The 21,525-nt window shown below is 39.5% G+C and overlaps 1 protein-coding gene across 1 annotated transcript in view; it reads right to left on the bottom strand.

Moving 5' to 3' along the window:
* CLVS2 (clavesin 2) overlaps positions 1-19,831 on the bottom strand; it is an 87,519-nt gene extending 67,688 nt beyond the window's left edge. Inside the window, exons 1-3 of the mRNA XM_053592785.1 lie at positions 19,068-19,831; positions 17,693-18,634; positions 4,582-4,756 (exon numbers count right to left, since the gene is read on the bottom strand). Of these exons, the coding sequence (XP_053448760.1) occupies positions 4,582-4,756; positions 17,693-18,081 (564 nt within the window). The 5' untranslated portion in view covers positions 18,082-18,634; positions 19,068-19,831. The remainder of the gene's footprint in view (positions 1-4,581; positions 4,757-17,692; positions 18,635-19,067) is intronic.
* Positions 19,832-21,525: the final 1,694 nt, after the last annotated feature.

Raw genomic sequence — 21,525 nt, 5'->3', positions numbered from 1 at the left:
ACTGACTTTTTGTTAGGGACAGACCTGAAAACAATAGAAACAAAATTCAGAAAAGGCCTTGGTCTTTCAAGTCAGACATCCTAGTCTCGAGTGTTGAGTCAGCTAAGGAAATTTAGTTAAGTATCTTTTAAAATCCCTGAAGTTTCATCTCCTGTCTTATAAAATGAAGAGTATTATAATTACCGCAAAAGTAGTTTGGGGCTTCTCTACATGTAACTTCTCCTCCTTTTAATCAAAGTCTATTCTTCTACCCAAAAGATCTTTCCAGAACAGGAAAGTGATTAGGGTGTTTTCTTTTCCCAAATCTCCCTGTGTCTACCATAGCACACCAGCATATGGTCTTTTGTCCCAGAAATCCAGGTTCCAGCCCCCTTTCCAGGCTCACCGCTGGTTTTAAGTCTCATTTCTCATTCTATTCATGTCCAAACAGATTCATCATGTAGGTTCAATACCCTGTGGCTATGTATTTGTTTCCAGTACTTTTCCAACATTCCCCTGACCAATACTCCTTTACTCTTCTTGTCCACTTAGCAAACTCTTAGTCAACCCTGAAAGCCAAGGATATCTCTCAAAACACCATCTTTCCAGCTGTGCCTGGAGCTTCCACCAAAAGAAACAAAGATTAAATTTCACCAGGTGTAACAATCTCATTTTTTTCTTTGATTTCCAACACGAAAATATATTTTATTTGGTGCTCAATGCAACAAAATCTAGGTGTTATTTAACTACAGAGAAGTAGCAGGGCGGAAACATAATGAAGTCAGCTCATTTACAACGGAGCACCAAACGAAAAATATGGCATTATTAAGATTCCCAAAGTCAGTCGACTTTCATTTGTCACAGTTTATATACTCACTGAGTTCTGAGAAAAGCAGCACACTTCCCAAAAATATGCCATCTGAGAAAGGAGCTGATCCCCGTCAAAGACTTTTGTCATTGATATCAGCTACTAGGTGCAGATGTATTGTTTCTAATATAATTACACTTTAAAATTGGCATGAATGAGTAGACTGTGATTCAAACAAGTTCAGCATTCTTCCCAGGTATTTGATGTGTGGCCAGGTTGCCATCCAAATCCAGGTCTATTGGCCTTTATCGCATGTTCTAATTCCACTCTTGCACATCATTTCCCAGTTGACCTTACACTGTGATTATATATGGCTGAGCGTAATGGTCCATGTATCTTTATACAATGCATTGGATGCTCTCTCTAGCCAGGTCACTCAAAATACCCTTTTGCTTAAGGAAAAGAGAGTTTGGTGATGTGAAAAGACTGGTTACACAGCCAAATCATGAGAAAGAGAGATAAAACCTCTTCAGTTAGGCAGTAGATGATCTAATACAGTGGGGGAGTAGGGGAATGAAGGAGCCAGGAGATTGGGGGAGGGAGAGGAATGGGGGTCATAGTGTATGGCACACCTCTTAGGGCCGGGACACCAGTGTAAGAGGGATTTTACCTAACAAATGCTGTCAGTGTAACCTAATTCTTTGTACCCTCAATGAATCCCAAACAAACAAACAAAAAAGAACGTCTTGAATTCACAGTTTCATACCCTTCATAATGCACATCTTAATTCCCTGTCTTCCTTTGATAGCTTTTCTGATTTTTGGTTCAAACCCCTAGAATATTTTTTATGTTTTCCTGAATAAAAGTAACATTATAGAAGGATAATAGTTTAATTTATCACTGAGTTATTAAAATTATTCTCATATCTTCATTTACCCAGCTGGATTAACTGGAACGGATTTATTATTGTGGTGATGGCGATGACTCTGTTTAGCAGCCTAAAGTTGTGTGTATCTTTGCGTCAAACATTCTCCAGTCTTATGCTAATCTTGAAAAAAATGTTTATTCACATTCTGAATGAAACATACAGCAATGTACAATGATACTTCTCACATAGTAAATGCAAAGCAAAACAGAGACTTCTTAAAAAGTCAGAAAATGTTACTTCAATATGAGGCTGAATATGAAATCGTATGTGTCACATGGAACATCTTTTAGCAATCCTATATTCCTATTTAGACATTTATTACTTCTAGATATATACAGGGGGCAAAAAAATGTATATACATTTTAAGAGATCTTGTTGGAAATAAAATTGATCATTTCCCAAAATTTTAATTTTAATGCAATTCCTATTAAAGCTCCATTGTCATACTTTAAAGATCTTGAAACAATAATACTTTATTTTATATGGAATCAGAAAAAACCTCGAATAGCCAAAACATTACTCAGCAATAAAAACAAAGCAGGAGGAATCACACTACCAGACCTGAGACTGTACTATAAATCGATAGTGATCAAAACAGCATGGTATTGGCACAAAAACTGAGAAGTAGATGTCTGGAACAGAATAGAGAACCAAGAAATGAATCCAGCTACTTACCGTTATTTGATCTTTGACAAGCCAATTGAAAACATTCAGTGGGGAAAAGATTCCCTGTTTAACAAATGGTGCTGGGTGAACTGGCTGGCAACCTGTAGAAGATTGAAACTGGACCCACACTTTCCACCATTAACTAAGATAGACTCTCACTGGATAAAAGATTTAAACTTAAGACATTAAACTATACAAATACTTGAAGAAAGTGCAGGGAAAACTCTTGAAAGAATCGGCCTGGGTGAATATTTTATGAGGAGGACTCCCCAGGCAATTGAAACAGTATCAAAAATACACTACTGGGACCTGATCAAACTAAAAAGCTTCTCTGCACAGCCAAGAACATAGTAAGTAAAGCAAGCAGACAGCCATTAGAATGGGAGAAAATATTTGCAGGTTATACCTCCAATAAAGGTCTAATAACCAGAATCCACAGAGAACTCAAATGTATTAGCAAGAAAAGAACAAGTGATCCCATCTCAGGGTGGACAAGGGACTTGAAGAGAAACTTCTCTAAAGAAGACAGACGCATAATCTACAAACACACAAAAAAAAGCTCATCATCCTTATTCATCAGAGAAATGCAAATCAAAACTACTTTGAGATATCACCTAACCCTAATAAGAGTAGCCCACATAACAAAATCCCAAAACCAGAGATGTTGGCATAGATATGGAGAAAAGGGCACCCTTCTACACTGCTGGTGGGAATGCACACTAATATGTTCCTTCTGGAAGGATGTTTGGAGAATACTTAGAGACCTAAAAATAGACCTGCCATTCGATCCTATAATTCCTTTACTAGGTTTATACCCAGAAAACCAAAAATCACAATATAACAAAGACATCTGTACCAGAATGTTTATTGCAGCCCAATTCATAATTGCTAAGTCATGGAAGAAGCCCAAGTGCCCATCGACCCACGAATGGACTAGCAAATTGTGGTACATGTATACCATGAAATATTATGCAGCCTTAAAGAAAGATGGAGACTTTACCTCTTTCATGTTTACATGAATGGAGCTGGAACATATTCTTCTTAGCAAAGTATCTCAGGAATGGAGAAAAAGTATCCAATATACTCAGCCCCACTATGAAGCTAAATTATGGCTTTCACATAAAGGCTATAACCCAACTATAGCACATGACTATGAGGAAAGGGCCAAGGAAGGGGAAGGGAGGGAGGTGAGGGTAATGGGTGGGGCCACACCTATGGTGCATCTTACAATGGGTACAGGCGAAACTTACTAAAGGCAGAATACAAACGCCTACATACAATAACTAAGAAAATGCCATGAAGGCTGTGTTGAACAGTTTGATGACAATATTTCAGATTGTATATGAAACCAGCACACTGTACCCCTTGATTGCACTAATGTACACAGCTATGATTTAACAATAAAAAAGAGTTAACTTGTAAATCTTTTTAGAAGTTTAAAATCAATTCCATAAATCTTACACACAAAGTAGCATAGAGTACAGAGAAAGAGAAAGACATCCTAGAAGTCAAAAGAAATTGACAACAGCAGGTTTATGACATGCTCCTGAAAAATAATTCATTTTCCATTTCATAATTCCCAACCAGATAATATCACATTCTAGAAGATACGCTATTCCTAAATAAATTCTATGTGACAACCCTTCCAACCCAAACCAAACCAAACAAAAAACCAATCAAGTCTGAAGTCAAAAGTAATTCAAAACGATGACTTTGCATCTTAGACACCAAATAATATGTTGACTGTCTTTCCAACACTATCATAAAATAATGCTGGTCACATCCCAAATTCACCAGGTTAAATGGAATATTAAAGCTGATATTTAGCAAGTTCATTAATATAGAGAGAAAAGGAAAGAAAAGGAAAAACAAGCCTCACTAATCATTAAAAAGTCCAAAAATGTTGCTCATTCTGATTTTCAAGATTAAAAATCTCAGTTCTTCACCTGTATTCATATTTTGTCATCATGAGTGCTGTGCCAAGTCTCAGAAACTCTCATCTAACTATTTCAAAGGCTGACATCCTTCACCTTTTTTTCGCAAGCTTGTTTTCAGTTAATGTTTTAATGTTTGTGCTCAAAAATGATAAAAGCTTTTTTGTTGCGATTGTATTAAGTAACACAGTTTGTTATTCTAACACATAAAATAAGAAAAGCCATGCAAGGGAGACCAAGAAACCGGGTACTTTGTACATCCTTACCTGCAGGCCTTCAATCGCTAATCTCAACATGCTGGGGGTAAGTTTGGAGGCTTGCTTGAAGGTGAAGTTACTCCAGTCTATGATCAAAACAAACCCATTCACTTGGAGCTCCGGATCTTCAATCATAGCTTCTAAAGAAAGCAAGATGGCACGCAAAATATCCACCAGAGTGTACCTACCAGCAACAAGAAAGTACTGAATTAAATCTGACAACCACTTGTATAAAAACTATAGAAAGATTTTTAGCATGCTCAAAATTCCCTTTAAAATATGTCAGGAAACGCAAGGAAATGATTTTGTTCAAAGACCTTCTTTTAAGAAGAGGTTTACTTTACATGTGTTCCAGGGACATATTAGTATTCTATCCAAATAACGCTTTTGAAAATACTACAGTTTGTTTATATTTTATAATCATTTAATCTACCTCTAGGCTTTCCTATGATTTTCTAAAATCTCATTCAATTATCCCGAAACTGGGCATCACACTTCTAAACAACTCTACAAAGCCCTCTGCAATACTGGCACTTCGTGTTTTCACATTTGAAAGAACTGAGTAAGATATCTGAAGGAGTCTCATCCACAAACAAGAACACTGTACGTGATAGGGATAAAAGTTAAAGCAAACTATTTGTATTGAGTTTGTATCATAAGGATAAAAGACAGGGGAAAGGTGGGAAAGATGGAAAAACAGAGAAATAGAAACAAAAGGGGGAAGTCATGGAAATGTACCTATTATAATAAAGTCATTGATATTTAGGAATTGAGTCTTTTTTCTTTTCCTGCCTTGTGCCTTAGCAGTGCCTGGCACATTCCAGAAGCCCAATTAATGCTCTTTACATTCCTGTAAAGGGGGACTCCATTAGCATGCAAAAAAATTGGTTGCAGACTGAGCCTCTGCCTCAGTGAAGCCATCAGAAGTACAAACACAAATAAAAAGGCAAATTTACAAGGCATATTAGAGTAAAACACAGGTTAAAATTTGACAATGCAGGGGCTAAAGTTAGGTAAGAGTAATGCATGACACACAGGTTCTAGTTTCACAGCCGGAATAAATAGTAAAACCTTTAATCAACAGCAATAATGCAACTATAGGATACTGTTGGCGAGGCTAGAAACTGCTTTGAACAGATCCTTTTTAGCTGACAAATGTATAGTGTACCCAGACGAATTATCAAGGCAACATCGGGACAAACAAATCCTACGCTTAGGACAGAACTCAAAGCTGAAAATTCTAAAATCAAAAGCACACAGACCTTAAGTTCAAGAAGTGAAGGAGGCAATGCAATCTAGCTGACAGAAATATCAGGTAATTATTCTAAAAAGGGAGTCCTTAGAGATCCCAGCATTTTAGGAGTCAGCAAATGTATTGAAGACGTTAACAATTTCAATTTTTGTACAACCGCATTTTAAGTTTGTTTTCTCCCTAGACATTCAGGGGTAGATATTCAGGAAAAGCTAAAGAAAAAGATCTAGAGCTCAGAAAAGAGGTGCATTGCGGGTTGGGGTACAAATTATCCCCGTTTATTGGAAGTGATGGACTTATAAGGGAGGCCATGTAAGACAGAGTGCGTTTGAGGACGTAGTTCTGTTTTACTCCCCAAAACATTAAACATTCCGGGGTGAATGGAAAGAGCACGGTAGTTCAGAAAGGGAAGAATGCTTAATGTTAGAACTTCAGGCAATTTGTCGCCATCTCAGGGTCTCATTTCCTCATCTGTAAAAGGAGTAGTTTGGACAGAACCGTTTTAGAATCCTAGCATTAAAGGAGGTGGTTTAACAGGTACAATGCAGGGATACGGTAGCACACCTCCTGGGTGGAGGACTCAACTACAACTCAAACTTTACCTTGCAAATGCAAACAATGTAACCTAATTGTATGTACCCTTATATTAAACAAACAACAACAAAAAAGTATGGTGTCAGAAGACTTCAAGATAGAATCTCTGCCCTGACCCTCATTAGCTTTGTGGTCCTGGATGTGTCAGGGATTTATAATTCCGAGGATCAGCTCCTGTATCTGAAAAAAAAAGGAGTAATTATCACTGGTTGGGGGGGGGGGCGGTGGTGAACATAACAGTGTAAAGAGATGATTCAGGTGAAAGCATTTGCACAATCCTAGGTATGCAGCAAATATTCAGTAAATGTTCATTGAAATAAATATATAGCATAACTTTTGTTATACTAGAGGCCACAGACGCAGTGTAGTAAGCAGAACATCATGAGAACTGAAGAATGTCTTACTTCAAAAGTTAATGAGGATCTTTAGGATACCCTATTAGTCTTATAAAAAGCAAGGATAAAGAGGCCTAGCATATGGCATCCAAAAATACTTCCTGAATATATCAGCTGATACAACTATTAGTAGGTCTCTGTTATGTATTTGTTATCACATCTGTGAAATATGCATGGTCAAATACCTTTACCTGTCACTTTATGGCTGGCCTATGTCTGTCTTAAACATAACGGCCTGAAACACTGTTGTGAAACAAAAGACCAGAAAGCCAGAACAGGAAGATTATATTTCTGGTTAAAATTTAGACCTCCCCAACCCTCCACATCATTTCTATTTCTGAAATTCACAATGTCATGATAAAGGAAACTAAAAAGTAGAAAAGGCCAACTTAGAATGCTCCCCTCGTTATGAAGTTGATCATTCTTATGATACCCATGAGAATAACAAGTACCAGTAACACCAAAATACCAGTAAATAAAACTTCAATCTGAAATCACTTTTGAAAAAAGGATGCCCTTGTATGTAGTGAAAATAAATTAGGGCACCAGGAAGAACCGAAAATAGGCAATTCATTCTAAGTAATGCACTTGAAATATGGTTATCCTAAACTGTGTCAAAATCAAAAGAAAAATTTATATATACATCTTTCTTCCAATAAAAGGAATGTAAGGTGAGTCTCGAAATTAGCAATAGGAAAGCAATCTTGCAAAGTTTTCAAGAGTATAACCAATTGTTTTGAATTTAATACCTTGCTCCAAGAAGAAAATTAAATGACCTTTATACAAATCATATTAATTTATAAATTTAAAAAAAGAACATGAAAACATTCCAGCTAACTGTATTCAATAGACAGGTCAGGGCGGCACCTGTGGCTCAGTCGGTAAGGCGCCGGCCCCATATACCGAGGGTGGCGGGTTAAAACCCGGCCCCGGCTGAACTGCAACCAAAAAATAGCCGGGCATTGTGGTGGGCACCTGTAGTCCCAGCTACTCGGGAGGCTGAGGCAGGAGAATCGCTTAAGCCCAGGAGTTGGAGGTTGCTGTGAGCTGTGTGATGCCACGGCACTCAACCGAGGGCCATAAAGTGAGACTCTGTCTCTACAAAAAAAAATAGACAGGTCAAAACCACTCTTGACTTAACTCCAGTCCTCTGTTGTCAAACATGTCACATTATTGCCATTAGCAGCTCAGCAGGCTATTCCTGAGCAAAACATGATTCTACAAAACATGATCTCATCAGAGTCTGTAAAATTTCTTTCAAAGAAATGCAGCATCTATAAATTTTCTCTATTCAGGACTCCTGCCATCATTCTCCTTTTAAAAACTATTTCGATTAGTCTATTTTCCACCACAATGTAGAGGTCACTATCCTGAACTAAGCCACATGTTCATGTTTGGAGTTTACACCCAAATTGTATGGGTTCCGTCATTGCTATACTTCCCTTGTATATTTGAAGAAAGCTGTGAATATTAATAACATAGTAGCAAATTATTAGGACTTCTCCGTGTGCTTCTCAAAATAGCATTAAGTAAAACCTAAATTGGTGGGGAAAGTGATGCTATCGTCTAGTGAGAAGAAATTGTGACACCAATTAGGAATTTTACAACTAACACCAGACTAGGTAGACGACTACTTTTGAAAGGAGGCAAAGCAGCTGTCATGTGTAGACAATACCTGGAGAAGCTCTGACACTGCCTGCACAATCAGAATGCAAACATTTAATCCCCCTTGCAATGTTTCAGTTATAAAATCAGTGGGCCTTGCTGAGTAGGGTATATGTTCATGCATTAATAACGTGGGTGTATATTACTAAACTTAAAACGTCGTTAACGTAAAATTTTCAGCTATAACAAATACAAAATTAAAACGAAGACTCTTGATTATTTTTCTAATAGCTTTCCCTTTTACCTTGAAGAAGTTACTGAACCTTCCTAAGCCTCCATTTCCACTTTTAAAAAATGGGGATAATTATGGTTCCTTCACAGAACACAGCACAGAGCACTTAACACACACCAAGGTCTACGAATGCTACGACTTTGACATTTGTTCTTCCCACAATCACATATTCTACACTTGCTTGTTATGCTTTTAAACCATTTATTCTTCACTTCATAGAATTGTTGTGAAACAGAAATGAAAAATGCATAGTTTTCACCAGTACTTGACATATAACAGAAACAATTCATATTTGCTATAATAATGGTTGTTGCAAATCTGCCTTCTGTTTGGTTCTGTGATGTCTTATTGAACTGTTTCTCCTCCTACTTTTCTGGCCACTATATATCCTTCATCTTTGTTCCACTTCCTTCTCGAATCACCCAAATGTATAAACAGACTTGGCTCCCTGCTCTCATCATGGAGTATCTCACAGAATTACTGACCCATGCACTTGTGCTTTGGCCAGAACACTGGAGAATGTCCCCTCTGTACCCCCAGGGCAAGGGTCCTGAGCAACACCCTCATTTCTCGGTTGCCATCAATACCTTGCTGACTGCTTATTACCCGGAGTATTTTATATTAAGGTAACTTATCTCAGTGCCTCAGAAATTCACCTTCCCTCTAGGATTGCCTATATTAATCAATTAATGACGAATCATTCTCAGAACTCCCTTTTAGTTCTCTCTCTCTCTCTCTCTGTTTAACCACTAAGTCTCAAACATTTTTCTTTTCCTTTATATATTTATGCCTTTGTCACCTAACATCTCCTTTCCACTAGAGTGCCAGCTTCACCATAGCCTAATATAATGGAACTTCTCTTTTTCTTTCTCTCCACTCTTTCTCTTCCAGAAATCTTGCATACCCCCTATTGTGAGATTAATCATCTTAAAACCTGCACATAACACTACTTACTACCTCATGAGGCTTTCAAAACCCCACAGTTCCCTTAATACTGTCACTTTTACCTTGCACACCCATGCACTGGCTCTCTCGAGCCATCAAGGTCTTACCAAATCTGTCCCCCAGCAAACTAATCCACTCCTCTGCTCTCCTCTCACTTACATCTACAGGGAACATTCCTCTGCCTGTTCGCTTTATCTGAGTCCCTGGGCCTGTCTTCCGTTCTTCCCTTCTGAGATTGCCTTCATCTGCCAGAGACAAGTTCGCTCTCCTATTCTGAAATTCTAGTGCACTTGATTATCAGTGTTTGTCGTGTGATCCCAGACATATAGCTTAACTGAAAGCTGTGTTTCACTGTTCAGTACCACTTTTGATCTTTGGCACCCAAAAGTGAGCTTCGTTGTAGGTGCACAGTAGCATATGTTAAAATCAAACTATTTCTCAAGGGCACAGGACACACTCCTTTAGCTAAAAAGGTCATCAAAGTGCCATGCCAGCCTCATTTTACGCCTTCCTCAGCCAGAGGGAGGACAAGAGCCTGGGCAGGCAGCACTGAGAGGGCAGCACCTGCCTGCAGCCAGCAGGAGCCCCATCATCGTTTTTACAAGAAAAGTTAATAGTGGAAAATTAATTATAAACGTACTTTCAAAAAATATGGAATGAAATCAGGGAGGCTTCTTCTCTTGCCTCTGGCCGTGCACTTTTTTAGTAACTACCTGGCTGGGCTTCTGGCCGGGGTTCACTGCCTCTTCTCCTCTCCTACAGCTCACAGGAAGCAGAAGGGTCAACTTCCATCACAAAGAGGTCAAATCCTTCTACTTCCCAACCTTTCTTGCATGACAAGGAAAAACTGGCATCTTGGCAGCAAATTAAGCAACACAAGAGCCAACAATTTCCTTTTGTCACTAAATCAATCAGCCAGTATTAAATTCTTCATTAGGGTTGCCCCCGCCCCTGGGTTTCATTAAGCCACATTTTCTAATGTCTGAAGCACTTCGCGTTAGAAAGGTGCTTGGGGGAGAGACAAAGGAGAAAAATCACTTGTATTAATGCCTCAAGATACCATCAGTACCAAAGTTAATGAATCCATGTGGGTGCTTTATATTGCTGAGTGATAATAAGAATACCTCTGTCTGCGTAATAGTTAAAACTTCCATAGCAATTTCTCAAATGCATTATATCAATCTCAAAACAGCCACAAAGTCTCTGAGCTGGCTTTGTTCCTAATATTTCTCAGATGAGGGCACAGGGTCTCAGAGAAATTAAACAGTTTGCCCAAATCACCAATGGAAGAAAGAGGAGGGCCTAAATTAGAAGCCAAATCTTTCTGGCATTGTGTAGATCAGTGTTCATCTACGTGTACTCCCTGCAGTGACTCGACCTAGAACAGAGTTTGATCAATAGCTGTCTGCTTTTTCAGGGTAGCATAATATGTGTGTTGTAAAATGGGAGACCAGGACCCTGCAGGCCCTCTCCAGCCTGGCTGTGGTAAGGGGCTTTGGTGGAGAAAAAGTCATCCACAGAGCCAGGACAAGAGGCGGTAGAGTCTACAATCCCCAGAGGAAATACGAACTCTGAAATTTTCAACTGTCTGGCTTGTATCAATGAGCACAAAAAATTAGCTCTCTGAGCCTTGCTTTAATTTTATGGCCATGGTAATATAAATGAAGGAAAACAAGAGAAGCACAGAAATAAAACATCTACCTCAAGAAAGGTGAAATGCCTTTCTTGAAAAAAAGAAAGTAAAAATAAAAATTTTGCACCTTTTGCCACCAAAGAAATTAAACAGAATTGTCTTGGTACAATACAAACACAACAGGGCCAAATGTTCTAAGCCAGTATCCAGATAGAAAGCCTCTGTCCTCAGAAAATTTATTCTTCAACCATAATTTTCTGTTTCTAATTGTCTGTATTCTGAAGTTTAATCAAGATTTTTCTAAACCATAGATAGAATTGTTTTTAATTAACAAAGCTTGATTTTTTTTATATATTTGTCATTCTGTTAGGATGGTAACTGTATAGAAACACACAAAAAAGTGACTACTAATTCATTGATTAGTTGTATGTTCATGAGCAAAGCACTTAAGTGCCATACCACATACTAACAAATGGTTTTAAAGTAAATGAATGAACCAACGAAAGAATGCAAATGGAACAATAAAAGATTTAATTCAGTCAACCAAGGAGGCAATGTTCTTTTGAGTTTACATAGTGCTGAGTAGCCACTGCTGCGCCTCAGTCCTCAATTTCCAGCCCTGGTAAACACTCTCCTCATTAATCACATATGACCTCTTTGGTAGTTAGTCAGCTTTTCATGTTTTTTCTTCCCAGAGAGTTTATATGTCACTTAAAGGTACAAGGTATGCAGTATGAATTTTTATTTGCCCTAGTACCTACTAAATGCCTAGACATAGCAAAGGCTCAACCAAAGTGTATTGATTTAATTAATTTAACTGAAATACAAATCGCTCAATTTGTTATTTGATGTCATAAGGTTCCAACCTAACAGGCGTATCCTTTCCTTCATGTTAATATTGCCACTTACTATAATAGCGAAATAGACGATCTCAATAAAGTAATAGTTCAATCACTCTCCAAAAATGAAGAAAATGTATTCATTTACTAAAGGGAATTTATTAATGTATTAACTATGGGCTCATGTTTCAAAATACCTTTAAACATTTTTTTCTTTGAGGCATTCCTTAAGGGTACTGTAGTAACTGCAAATCCTTTGCTTCTGTTCAACCTTGTTAAAGTTGCATATTTGAAACATAAAAATAGCTTGGCTCGGGCCAGGCCTAATCGACGTCCTACTGAAGGTTGGCACTCCTGTATTTTGCTGTTATTTCCGGATTATTTTACTAATTACTGCATAATTGCCCCAGTTTTTAGAGACTGTCCTATTTTTCAGAGATTCCTTACAATATTCACCTAACATTTCTCACGACAACTTTTTTCCAACCTATTTTCCATTGTATGTACCAAGAGTATAATTTGGAATAAGCTGCAGGTTCCAGAGTATTGTTAAAAGAGTCCCCCTCTGAGGGAACAATAAATAGGAAGCTGTGCGGAGACAGAAACCCCACGGACTCTGCCCTGCCATTCATAGTTTCGCCTTAATCAAGATCCACTCAAACACAGCACATCAATGCCTCTAGAACTTCTGTTTTATTTTAAAGAGTGATGGTTCGTTAGAGGATAGAAAAGTTTCCAATACAATGGAAATAAGGGGTCACAAACAGATTGCCCCCCAAATTATCACTATGATTATTATTTTTATTAATAGAAAAATGAAGGAAGGTTTGTATCGTAGCATGAGAGGGAATGAAAAATGGTGTCTAGAAAGAGAGGAGCCATGAGATTTGGTGGTGTGAATGTTATTAGTAATGACAGGATTAATAATTCCAGGAGAATTATGGATAGAAGCCAGAATGTCAAAAGTAAAAAAAAAAAAATAAATAAGAGGATAGAAAAATGAATCTAAGACCAGGTCGTGTTCTTATGAGAATTCTGACCATGACAGTAGGTATGACACAGTAAAGGAAAAAGTGGAGAAGTATTTAGAGACAAGAATGATTAAAAAATCAAGCCTAAAATGTAAGCCTCCTTTTTAAACTTGTTCTTGTCTTTAATACCATGTACAAGGGATTCTACATAATTATCTGGTCCACTGCACTTCACGGTTTTAATCTGTTTTATTTTATTGATTTCTTCATATACTTGCAGAGACAAGGCAAGCATAATGGCTGGCTGCATTAATGCCCACCTGTATGAGTCTGTGGCTATTTTTTAAATTGCAAATTATCATCATCATAATCTTCTTTCATCGTGACCATTGGCCACATTATTTTAGCAAACGAGAGCATGATCATAATTCAGACTTAAGCCTAAAGCCATTGATCATTTATACAATGTTTTCTTTTGCATAAAAGAGCCACATGATAGGAACAAACTGGCAATAAGTTTTAGGCAGATTTCAGGATGAGTCAGAGGATCGTTGTAATATCTGACCAGTCTGCTTTCAACTGGAAAGTCTTCTCCACCAAAAGTAATAATCAATGCCTAGTCTGCCAAGCCAGAGACCGTGACCATAGGAGACAGTCAGTGCTTTCTGAATTGCCACTATACTAAGGATCATTTTAGCTCTAGTTGTGTTTAATTGTTTTCTAATGGCTATTAACCAGATACCAGATAAACTGTTGTTTGCTGAACTGAAGTATAGAAAACTTCTTTATAAGTCTAATGAGGCCTATAGAAGTAGAATGTGACTTACAAGCAAACTGACAACTTACAGGCCAACTCTCAGACTTCATGTCATTTACATAACATAATTTCACTCATGAATATTACCAATAATTATGTACCAGTGCATTTCAACTTCTCAGATACCTGCTGCCATGACTAGGGCCTAGAATGCCATCTACTTTCATGCCAGGGTCCTTTTCCCAAGTAGTGCTATCTCCTCTGGCTTCATGGTACGTTATCCTCATACTGTGTTGATGAAATCACGTGACAATTTGAAGGCATCTCCTGAATCCTGAGCAGGTCACTATCTTTAGGAAGGAACCACGGCACATAATGCAAAGAGCACGGCTGCATTCCCGTGGTGCAGGGTAACACTCAGATTGTGGTGCAGGGTAACAATCAGATTGTTTTTAGTTTTGTGCAGTTTACTTTTGTTTTTGGAAATTATGTTAGACAACCTGAAAAAAGGGAGATAAAATCATATGAATCCTTTTCAAGGTATGGCCTGCCAATCAATTGAACAAGTCATCTAAGCCTGTTCTAGTTCCAGTCTTTTCTAAAAGAACCACAGACCACACTGAAAGTCATTTTGACATTTCCGTATTTCCATTCTTTTTTTATTTGTTAGAAAGTTGAGTACACTGTGAATGTTATTATTTTACCTTAGTCTTCTTGATGACTCCATGACTTCTCATAAAAGCTTTAGAAATAGTCCAATTCTTTACAATCACCTGAAACTAATGATACTGTATTGCCGTAGAAAGAGACACTGTTTCATTTACAGTCACTGTCTCACAAACATTTATGCCTTCAGTGTCCTGAGGAGCACAATAAACTGTCCTACAAATTTGAGATAGGGGAAAGCATATATCGATAAAATCCTACTCAGAATTGCTTTTTCAAAAAATGCATAACTCAATTCCACTCAAATATTTATTGAGCAGATACTCTAATTCATATATGTGAACATAACAAGGTCCTTTTTGCTATACAGATCAATTCTTTCAGGGGTCTTAACAAACTTTTTAAAAATTCATAAAGTCCTGCTTTGTACTTGGAAAGTTGAAAGTAAACCTGTTTCCAGGGGAGGCATTTTTCTTCTACTTCATTTCTGGGATTTCCTTTTGTCATCTTCACTTGCCACCCACTATTTTTTTAAAACGACACTATAAATAAATAAGTAAATAAATAAATGAATAAATAAATAAAACTACTTTTTCTTTTCTTTTTTTTTTAATTTTAAAAAGTTGTTGAAAGCCAGGTGATTCACTTAACAACTCAAGGAATGTAGTTGTTTGAATTAGTGTTTGAATTAAATTATGTTCAAATGTGTCTACCGCTTCTCCTGAAACCCAGGTGATTTGAACTGGGAAGATGAGAGCAAGGAAGGTGAAAACACCTGCCTGAGAAGAGGAGCGGTGTGAAAAGCAAGGGAATTTGGTTTGTGGAACGTCCACATGAGCAGCAGTAACAGTAAAGTAAACACGTAGGGCAGGGGGTGGAGACTTCTACAGAAGTCAAGTCAGATAAGCCTCAGGCTTCATGGCAGAGAGAAGGGATTCAGGCTGAGAAAGGCTGGAACGCCCAGGACTGCCAGAAAGGCAGCTGTCCTTCAGTCTCTGGACAGGGGCCAAGGCAGTTCTTACGCACAAATCCCAATGATAAAGGTTTACAGAGGACGCCAAGAGGACAGGTCTACTTGTCCACTAGTCCCTGCCACTGGGTATGGTATATATATTTTGTGGGGGGGGGATAGGTAGGGGAAACAAGGGAAAGATATTCTTTTAAAGAAAGAATACAGGAAGAGGAAACCCAACCAAATTTAGAAAAGCTCTAAATTACTTGTGCACCATTTTACCCTGATGTACTGTAACTTTTAGAGTAAACCTGTTCACCTGGAACCAGAGAAATAGAATTCACAATGATTAGTCTCTAGGTGCTGACAGTATTTCTACAGGACATAGCTTCTCACTTTTATTTTTCAAAGGACAGAATTTTCAGTAACCTGTCCTTCATATGAAAGGATAGCTAACTAAAAGTTTCTCTAGTAAATCCAAAATAATCACCTTCTTATTTACCTCAGAACTATGGCTTGCATCTTAATTAGGTTTGTAAATCAATTATGAATATCAATTCAGTTAGAGAAATAAATGAAAATAGGTTTAATGCAATCTTCCTCTATAATGATGTCTCTAACAGACTTCGAGGCATATTTAAATGTAAAATTTCCACAGATCCCATTTCGCTATAGCTCAATAAACACAGTTCCAATCTAACTGGGATAAAAAAAATGTTAGCTGATTTCTTGAATGAAATTTTCAGTTTTGACATGCACGATCATTTACACAATCCTACAATGTAATACTCTGATTTAAAAAAATAAAAAACTTCTTAAAAATTGTGGTCAATAGATGGAATTTTATAGTCCTTTAAACTGTAAGTTATCTAATAAAAAGTGGAATAAGATCTCTATAACCAACAGGTAAAGTAAAACATCATTCCCTCACAATGGCTTACTCTATGAGTTTCTTAGCTTTATGATTCTTCAGGTAGTAGTTTTTCTTTATATTTACCTTAAAAAACTCAAGTAATTCTCAATCTAGAATTATGGAGAAAAAATGTCTAATTAAACAAGGGAAAAACAGTTAAAAGGTTAATTTGCATTCAAAGATCCCAAGACTCTAAGAAGCCAATTCAGAAATCTCCAAGATCTACAAGCTCTCTCAGTGAGTATAGAAGTCTTTTACAATTGCTCCAGAGATGGTATAAACTAACCAGATGCATTCAAAGTCACCATTCACAGAACTAAAAATACATCAATGTTTTTAAGAACCAGCTCTTATGATTCATAGTTCTGGTAGCATTTTTAAGTCCCATGAAATATATTTAACTTTGAACTCAATTGAAACCGCATTACAAAAGAGCCTTTTATAATGTCTTTGTATCTTACACTCTGAGAAAACAATTCTGATTGAGGAGATAGAAGTGTCATTGTTTGTGTGTAATACGGTAGATAAGATAAGAATATTATTTTATTTCTCCTCTTATGACAAGTGAGCTCAAGACGTGTATCCACTGACATATCTGAACATTTTCCACTTCTTTCCAGAAGATGAAAAATCACATCAGACAGGAAACATATTCTTTAGATTAGTGACAGGTGTAGGACAAGTGCATCAGTCAGTCTTTATTTTCAGTGTCAGCAGACGTGCTTGGCAACAGAGGATACAACTCTTCCTTTTCCTTGAAGTGACAACCATCACATTGCTCCTTCATCTACATATCAAGCAGAAAAGTTCCCAAGCAATAAAACTACCTGTGCCTGATGCATAACAGGCTATTCTTAAAAGACAAAACATCAGTACTACAGAGAGAGAATGGGGTTGATAATGAGTTTGGTTTATGAATTTCTTTAGGAGGAAGGAGAAAAAAGTTGTTTCCATTCTCATAATCATTTCTGCAGATCAAGGAAGTTATTTGGGAGGTGAAAAATTTAGGAGCTTTATATAGAAGTTAAGTGATTTAGATCTTAGCACAATATGGTACAGGAGACACTTAAAGCTTCCATAGAAACTGGGTGTTAGTGAAGTAACAGTTTTAAAATTGAAAATAAAAGCCCCCCCCCACCATCCTAGGATGCCCACCAAAAACTCATTTCTCATTTCCAATTTCTCTTTTCTCTCAGCCAAATAAACAAAAATATCAAAGCTACAAAGTAATTACACTGCTCAGGGTAGATTCTGGAAAATGGGAGAGTAAAAGGATCTCTAGCACAAGTTTGAATTTAAGACCTACCTGCTCTGATCCCAGTTGGCAGCAAAAAGGACTAGAATCTTCCTGCCATAGTGGTCCAAATTGGCCAGGCCCCCAGGGAAGCCATCCTTCAGGGCCTGCTTGATGCCAGGGTCAGTGGCCTTGAAGCTTTTGAACATGTCCAGATTCTGTTGCCGGTACTCAAAGTACTGTGCCAGGAGGCGGAAGGCCTCGAAGTGGTGAAACTTCCGGGCCCGCAAGAAGCGCAAGATGAAGGCGTCGTCTGTGCGCAGGAAGCCGATGTCCGGCCTGGTGATGACCATGTCCCTCACCTCCTGGATGTCCTGGTGCAGCGTGTCTGGGTTCTCGTTGAGTTCCAGGCGAGCCTTCTCCAGCGTCTCAGGAGAGAGACCAGCTTGCAAATGAGTCATTGTTCTGCTTGCTCCCGAGCCTTCCCTCTGAAGCTCTTGTCGACTCTTCCACAGCAAACCTGGCCCTTGCCACCACCACACTCTGGGCCCCCAGACCCGGCTGCCCTCTGCTTCCTCTCCCTGACGGAAAACGATCCGTCGTGGTGTCCAATCAAGGACCCTGTTGCTCCTGCTTTCCCACGGCTTTACTGTGGGGGGATATAAACTTCTTCCCCCACCCCCCAAAACACAACGCTCCACTTTGGTTCCCTCTTCCCTTTCCCTGAAAGGGAGGTGGACCTCCGGGGGGCTCTGACCTCCTCTTCTTGTCCTTTTTCCTCACCAAACACCCTTAATCCCACCTAGCGCGAGTGGTTCTGATCTTGGTACCGGCCTCTTCTCTTCTCTTCCAAGATGTAACAACAACCCCCACGCACATCTCAGCCCGGCACTGTGCTGCTTCTGCGGTCTCTACTCAGGGATGAGGGATGCGCCTGCCAGGGATCGCGATGGAAATTCTGATTAATAATAAGGTGGATCTTCAGCGCCGAGCGCCAGGGCGGGGAGAGAGCATCTTTACCAGAAAGAAAGAAAGAAAGAAAGGAGCTTATTTCTCCCTCTACTTAGTCGAAGATGCTATTTTAAAAAGACATATTTGTGGGATTTTATTTAAGATGATTGCGATCCAATTAGGTGGAGACTCTGCAGATAGCACACCTTCCCTCCTCCCCTCTAGATACACCGTGATCTCATAAGGCGCCAGCTCTGGTTTTGGTGGCGTTGGCACCAGCGTGGGCTCCCCACACCCCACCCCCAACTTCTGCCTTCTTCTAGCCCTTTATTTCAACGACTTGCCATGGGGGGGGAGGGAGGGGATCTCCCTCTAGATAGATATGTTTCAAAAACCGGGGTAGGAGAGGGAGTTGAGGAGAATAAAATAAAAATGTCTTTTTCTTTTCTGTATAAAATCCCAAAGCAAAAAAGAAGAAAGAGCAGCCGGCTCCTACCAGCAAACCCGGAGGCGGGGACGCTAAGCAATGCGGCACTCCCTGGCATCCATCAGCCCGGCGTCAGCGGCGGCGGCGACCGCGGCGACAGCAGCAGCAAATCCTCTCGGAGGCACAGAAGGAGCAGAGAAGAGGGGCGGCAGCGGGGACCCGGGCCGAAGATGCACTGGGGAGCAGCTGCGGGCTCATCGTCCGCAGGCAGCCCGCTGCCTCTCCCAGCAGGAGGGGTGGGGACCGCAGAGCTAGGGCCACCGCTGTTCCAGGTCCTCGCTTGGCACTGTCATTTTCGCCTTCAGGAGAAAAGGGAGGCAGCGGGACCCTAGTGCCTGGCTGTAGGAGGCCAGGGGCGCCGCTCCTGCCTTTGTGCGCCGCCTGGGCGGTGGGTGCGGCGGGCGGCTCTGCGCGGCGCTGGCCTGTCCCGGTGCGCTCCCGAGCGGCCGAGCCTCGCGCGCCCCACCAGGCTGCTGCTGCGGCGGCTCCGGCTGCTGCTGCTGCTAAAACAGGACTCGGCTCAGCCCAACTCCTCTCTAATTATCCCCGCACAGATCTCGCTGCGACGTAAGCACTCACTCAGCTAGCGCACGCACTCCGCTCCTCTTTCCCTGCCTGCTCGGGGTAGGACAGCGATTTGGGAGGCATTGAAATATCCTGAGCCCCAAGTTTAGCTCCTTGTCCTCACTCCCCAGCCCGCTGCTGGGCGAGGCGTCCGGCCAGGCGGGGCCGCGGGGCCTGCCAGCCTCCCACGCCCCTCTCTGGCCCTTTGTGTGGAGACCCCAGAGCCGCCCGGAAAAGAGCTGCTGTAATTCACAGGGACGCGCATTGCTTAGTTCCTGTAGGAGGTAATTGTGACAGGGAAGGAGTACGGAAACATTTTGTACTTGCCGCAGTTGTTGTTGACTGAGATGTTTAATTTAGAAAAGAAGACCAGAGTGATTCCAGGGCATCGCGTTGATGATTAAGCCTCCGGAGGAACTTATGTGAATAGTTTTTCGACCATAAACTCTTCCTGCTAAATTCCTACTGAAGAGGATGAAAATGAGCATTGGGGCCAATAAGAATAATAATGCAACTCTCAAAGGAAGAAAAATATAGGCACGTATTGACTCATAGCTCATAATAAAGCAAATACTTCTGGAGACGCGTATGATCTTTCCCTCAAATTTGTGCATTTGTATACCAGCTCAAAAGGAGCTTAAGATGACTGTTAAAGGAATCCAAGAAAAGCAATTATCTTCTACCTTCAAAACACATCATGTATTGCCGAGCATGTCACTGAGAAAAACTTTTGGCTTACAAAATGTAGAACAGAAGGCTGAATGCAAGTTAACTCAAATGCAACAGATATTTACCGAGTTCGACTAGGTGTGGGCCATTGTTCCAGATTCCATGGGTAGCAGGTGGTGTCAAAGATAAGAAAATTTTGTCATGCTATGAAGACTATCAGAACCCTCAAATTGCAAGCAAACCATTCTCGTTGTTTTCATGGCAGTGTTGTTAATAAAAGTAAAGAAAGAAGAAGGTTGTATGACAGAACTATACCATCTTATTAAATTAATGCAAAATAATGTAGGAACAGAATGAGAGAATAAATTATGCACACACAGTTATTATTTCTCAAGGAATTTATATTTTAAATGGTGGAAAATAAACCATATAGATATGAGTGCATGTCTATGTGTTTATGTAGGAGTGTTAGATATATGCATTGTATATTTAAGGTCCTTCCAGGACATTATGTAATTATGACTCTCACAAGCATCCCAAATGCAATGCAAACTGTTAAATAATTTGGTCCACACTTGAAAAAATTTTGAAAAATTATTTCTGGCCTATCTTTCTGCAGTGTTTTTTTTTCAACCTTTTTTTTTTTTTAATCTCATTGCACACTTGTAGTATATGGAGTTAAACTTCCATGGCACACTTCATTTATGTTCATAAAAAAAAAAGAGTAAAAAAAAACATACTGTGCTTTGAACTTCTTTCAAAAATAATTTAATTAATTATCTTTCTTCAAAAATTTTCATCGCACACCATGAAAATTTTCATGGCACACCATTTTCAACAGTTGAAAATTACTGTTTTAGAGGTTGAACAAAATTTCTGTCTGGTACCAACTGTATGAAGAGATTTTAGTCATCACCAATAGGGAAAGACATGTATCTCTCGTGTCTCTGTGTGTCTTTCAAGACCATCTTTTCAAAGAAGTTTGTGTAGTGAACAGCTGTGGAAGGTCTTTGGAAGATATAGTATCTCCATCCAAACAAAGAGTAGGTTTATTGACAGCCTCACAAGCCTCAGTGTGTCTGTCCTGAGCAAAGGGTAGGCAAGCTTATTTAAATTCCCTGACAGACTCAGAGAAACTCTGTTGTAATCCCACCCAGTGTGTGTGAAAGTATTACCCTCTTCTCTAAGCCCAATGGGAATGCATGCTCAGGGACCAGGGCAAGATACTGCTTGC

The sequence above is a fragment of the Nycticebus coucang genome, chromosome 5 (assembly GCF_027406575.1).
Source record: "Nycticebus coucang isolate mNycCou1 chromosome 5, mNycCou1.pri, whole genome shotgun sequence".
Lineage (NCBI taxonomy): Eukaryota > Metazoa > Chordata > Mammalia > Primates > Lorisidae > Nycticebus > Nycticebus coucang.
Note: the sequence above shows the minus strand (reverse complement) of the source record. Positions and strands in the feature narration are given on the sequence as shown.